Below are 5356 nucleotides of genomic sequence, written 5' to 3' on the forward strand. Positions count from 1 at the left end.
AGAAATGAGCACGTTTCATTACATGGGATTTGGGAACAGGATTCTAGAAATGGTTTTTCCACTCCCTATAATGCAGAGATTGTGTAGAATCTGCTCAAAAGCTAAACGTGACAAATTCTGAGACTTTTTAATTTTAATTTTTAAAGTATATTTACTATCAAATGTCTGGTTCCATTCTATTCCTGAAGTTTGTAATAAACCCCAGTTCTGAGAGGGTTTGTCTCCCTCGTGATGCATTTCAAAAATGCGCTGAAATTTTATTTTGATCAGGTCAAAACATTGTAATATAATTTCAAATATTGGCTGTAACAGGCTGTCAAATACATCTGTCACGGTGCCACTGGAATTCTTATTTCAAGGGACTCTAAAAAAACAAAGAGTTAAGTCAAAGCAAAATTAATACCTTGTCATGACGAAACATTCATGAATTATGGAAATGAGGAACCGAGCAAGCAATCAGTGCTGGAAATCACTGTGTATCCCCAAGAAATTCCAGGTTTTAGGGGAAACTGTCTTTTTTGGGAAGAAACAAAGAGATGTGGCCAGCTCTGCTTCACAGGGCACTGACTCCAAACCGAACTGTTATTTTTAACAAAATACCCCTTGAATTACCTGCCTGCAAAGCTGTGATTGGAGGTAGACAGGGATGTGCTGCCTTGGGAACATCTCAGCCTCCTTTGCCTTTATTTTCCAGGTTTTGCAGGCAGCAGTTCTGTGTCCACATCCTTTTCTCCTCAGGGAAGAAAAGGAAAGAATAAACAACACCAAACTTCAACGCCGGTTCCGAGTTCCCTGGTGCCACGCACGGGATTCCCGAGGCCAAGATCCCGCGGAACTCACACGTAGTCACTCAGCCTGTAGCCACTGTGGGATGCAGATGTCAGGGAAGGAGCGTGGTTGCCCTTGGAGGCGCTCCTGGAGGAGGGAGGCTCTCCGGGCCCAGAATGCGGCTGGAAAGGCGTCTGGTTCCCGAGGCACGACGTGCACAGCAGGGCACCACCCAGGATGGTCAAGGCCGAGGAGACAAATCCCAGATAAAGAGCCTGCCCTATCTCATACTTCATCCCCGCGGGAAGCGTGGGGTTGTAGAAATCCGTAACGATGTCGTTGGTGCTCCACGACACCGGCACGAGGCAGAGCAGCCCGGCCGCCACGAAGCCGATCCCGCCGGAGCCGGCGATGGAGGCCTTGGCGGGGCTGCCCTCGGCGCAGTGCGTGCACCTCATGCCAACCACGGCGACGCCGGCCGCCAGCACGGCCAGCAGGCAGGAGATGACCATCATGGCCCGGGCGGCGCGGAGGTCGGCGGGCAGCGCCAGCTGGGAGCGGTGCACTTGGCACTGGTAGACGCCGGTGCTGTGCCACACACACTCCATCCACAGCCCCTTGACGTAGGCCACGGCCGTGATGATGTTGGTGCCCACGTGCGCCGAGCGCCGCCAGTGTGGCAGGACGGTGGCAATTAACGTCCCAATTAGGCCCAGCAGGCTCAGGGAGAAGCCGAGCAACTCCAAGGCCCAGCTCGCCATGGGAGTGTTTGTCCTGCCCCGTTCTCTTAATGAGGCACCTCCGCTTGGGTTCCCTTGGAAAACGCCAGCTTTTCTTGGAAGATACGCGGCTGTTTTACTCTGACACCTCCTGCTCTCCTAATAAAAGGTAATTGAGGGAAAAAGGAGTTAATTATTACCCCAAAGCATTGCCTCTCCAGCCAGTGAGGTGCATTCCAAGAGCAATAATTAGCATAGTTATCGCTGTTAATCGTATTTTTGTGGAAGTAATGGGAAAGCAAGCTTCCCTCTTCCCTTGTATAAACAGCCTTGTGCTGCCCGCTGGGAAGAGAACTCAAGACAATTTATGAAATGGAAAAAAAAATATTTGAAATGCAAATATTCCTCTTCCCAGCAGGCTCTTCAAAAAAACAAACATGATTTCCTCTCTAAAGCAGAGAATTAGGTAGTGTTAACACTTGGAATGAAGGAGATTTATAAAGTAGGGAACTGCAGGTTGCTTTACATGATGAAAACATTCCCAGAAGGTCATAGCAGGACTAGGAAAACAATAAGGGTATATTTATTTGCTCAAAGTAGGGAGCAAAAAGAGTGATTTAAAACCTGTGGAAGAGGATAACAAATATTGGATTAAAATCGCTTTCCTGACTGGCTGGTATTTCTTGAGGTTGCATTTCCATGAAGGAACTCAAAGGGGAATAATTTTCATTAGGATCTGTGGAGTTTCAGGTCTTGTTTTCAGGTCGTGGGTGAAATGTGGAATCAGGCGAACATCCTGGAGCTTCTGTGCAGCAACACCTTCACAGTTTGGTTGTGTAAGAATCCAAGCTGAAAAACAAGGAAAGGCTCTTCCTTCTGTGTAAATCCCAGAGTGAGTGGCCTTTTCCAGTGGCTGCCTTGCCAGCTCTGTTATCCATCACGCATGATGTGTGTGGGCAGAAATCCGATATTTTCATATATAAAATAACCCTTGCGTCACAATCCAGCTTGGAATTCAGAAACAGGAACAAATTTAGGCTCCAGCTCTGCCAAGCCCCGTGCACGTGCTGAACTCCTGCTCTGAGGAGAAAGTGGAAGTGTTTGCAGGAGCTGGCCCGAGCAGGAAAAGGGAGGAGAACCATCTGGATCAACTAATCAATGCCATCAGGAGAGCAGAAGGATGCAGAGGGAGCAAAGTGAAAGCTGCTCCACGTTCCCATTAGCTCAGACTTGTCTCCAAAGAGTCTGGAGAGCTTGGGGTGACATCAGTGCCAGGGCTGGTCTCTGTTCTTGTGGCATTCCCTGATCTCTGCCTGATAGCAAAATCATGGAATGGTTTGGGTTGGAAGAGGCAGTAAAGATCAGCCAATTCCATGGCAGGGACACCTCCCACTGTCCCAGGTGCTCCCAATGTCCAGCCTGGCCTTGGGCACTGCCAGGGATCCAGGGGCAGCCCCAGCTGCTCTGGCAATTCCATCCCAGCCCCTGCCCACCCTGCCAGGGAACAATTCCTGCCCAAGATCCCAAGATCCAGCCCTGCCCTCTGCCACTGGCAGCCATTCCCTGGCTCCTGGCCCTGCAGCCCTTGGCAATTGTCTCTCTCCAGCTTTCCTGTAGCATGGCTCGCCTCTTCCCAAAACAATTCCTTGGACATTGTGAAAAGAAAGGGAAAAATGGAGAAGCACAAGGATTTTATGGCCTGGGCAGGACAACACCACAGGCTGAGGACTCTGTGTTTCTACACATTCCTTTATTTGGAGTGTGCCATGGGATGGGGAGGAATGAGATGTGGAAGAGCAAACCAAAGAGCAGCTTTCCTTTAGTGTGCCTGTTTTTAGGAAAGTTTTTCCTCCTGTTGCCAATTCCTGGCCTTTCAGGTACTCTTTATGTAAGGCATAAATGAAAACATAAATGAAAACACCTGAGTTTATGTGGCTGCTGAAGGAATTTACCTCATTTGCATACCCTGAGAAAATTCACAGAAGGTTTTATATCCAAAATCCTCATTCCAGGGGAGGTCAGGCTGCAGATTTCTCTCAGCTATCACAGATATCACAGACAGGCCATGAGTTAGGGACAAGCACAGCACAAAGGAGCAAATTGTTACCTCCAGCACTACTGGAGATATTTTATTTCTGTCCCAACCACGAGAAGACCTCATGTACATTTGCCTTGCAGGTTCTTTGGGTTTGATTCCCTTGTTAAGGAAAATTAAGCAGTATTTTCCCTTTTTATATTATTATGTGTTTTCTGTGAGGTGCATCTGGATTTAAGCTTGCCACAGGGAAATTCTCCCGGGAATATTCCTCCAGGATCAGGGAGATCTCCACACAGTTTTGGGTCACAGCAGGACCATGAGGCACCTCAAGACATCTCACAAGACATCTCCAACCAGGCTGGAAATGGAGCTTGGGTCTCCTGTGTCCTTAATCCCAGCAGCACCTTCCTCACCCCTTTATTTGCCTGGTCTGGGAATCTCCCACTCCCTCATGATGAGCACGACCCCAAGATTATCCCTGTCCAGTTCCTCATCAGGACACACACACTGCCCCCATCCCGAGCAGCGATCCAGCTCCCTCTGGTGCGTTTGCAAAGAGGATCCCGAGGTCAGGCACGAGGCTTTGCAGCTGATCCCGGGGAGAGAAGCACCTCAAAGGAAAATGTCATTTACACCAGCAGTCCTGGGAAATGGAACCCCCCATTTAATGGAGGTCAAAACACTCTGGGGCTCAGCAGCAGCTATTTTTAGACGTCATTAAGGTGTTATTTTTAAACATTAGCCATTAAAAGCTTTCTAATTTAAGCAGCCAGCATTAATTAGCCCTGCTTGCTCGGCGTCATGTTTTCCATGAGCCTCCCTCAGCAGTTCCAGCTGTCCCTGGTGCTCGGTAACACTTTCACTGCTGGGCACCAGCCTTCCCCTCCTGGCTGCCAAGTGGAGAAAGCAGCAGGAGCTCAACACCTTTATCTCCAGGAGCATCAGCAGCCTGCTGGAAACGTCTCCCTTTACAGCTCAGCTGAGGAGCATCCAGTGGGATCAGGTGAGTGGTGGCTTGGATGTTCCTTGTGGGCTGAGCCAGTCAGATATGAAATCAAAAATCAGCCTTTTTTCTCCGGTGTGGGATGTGTTTGTTGATATTTCTTTACAAAGTGAGCACGTTTTGCTTTCTCGCTTGGGAGTCAGCCTTTTCTAGCAGGGAACAAGGGACAGGATGAGAAGGAAAGGCCTCAGGCTGGGCCAGGGGAGGCTCAGGGTGGATATTAGGAAAAGTTTCTTCAGGGAAAGGCCTTGGCAGGGGCTGCCCAGGGAGCTTTGCAGTGCCCATCCCTGGAGGTGCCCAAGGAAGGGCTGGACGTGGCACTCAGGGCTCTGGGCTGGGGACAAGGTGGGCATCGGGCACAGCTGGGACTCCATAATCCTGTTTTTTTATGCCAACCTTCATGATTCTGGGATTCTGTCAAACAGACTCAGCCGTTGTGGGGAAATGAAATGGCAGCTGGGATGAAAACCAATAAAAAGAAAGAGACACCATGTCCATGTTCAGCCTTCATGACCTCCAAGGCCCATCTAAGCACCCAGTGACTGTGAAATGATGTGACAATTTATGAAACTTTTGAATTCCCTCACCCTGCCAGCTCTTGCCAGCTTTATTTTTATGAGCACAAGGGCTGGAAAGACAATTTTTCCATCCAAACTTTAGTTTTGCCTGATGCCTGTGCTGAACAAGAGCAGCCACGTCTGGGATAAATCCTTGGGCTGAATCCATGGGCTCTGTCCCAGCTGCCTCAGCCTTGGGAGCCACGGCTCCAGAGTAAACTCCAAACAAACAGCAGAATCTGATGTCACTAATCTGGGTATTTACCCAGGA

The 5356-nt window shown here is 49.2% G+C and overlaps 1 protein-coding gene across 1 annotated transcript; it reads right to left on the reverse strand.

The window, feature by feature from the left end:
- Positions 1 to 715: 715 nt before the first annotated feature.
- On the reverse strand, positions 716 to 1529 carry CLDN14 (claudin 14). The gene has a single exon (XM_005526564.2). It carries the CDS (start codon positions 1527 to 1529, stop codon positions 837 to 839), a length of 693 nt encoding a protein of 230 aa, XP_005526621.2. The 3' UTR covers positions 716 to 836.
- Positions 1530 to 5356: the final 3827 nt, after the last annotated feature.

This window comes from Pseudopodoces humilis, chromosome 2 (assembly GCF_049639895.1).
Source record: "Pseudopodoces humilis isolate 2021_Gansu_Grassland_sample_001 chromosome 2, ASM4963989v1, whole genome shotgun sequence".
NCBI lineage: Eukaryota > Metazoa > Chordata > Aves > Passeriformes > Paridae > Pseudopodoces > Pseudopodoces humilis.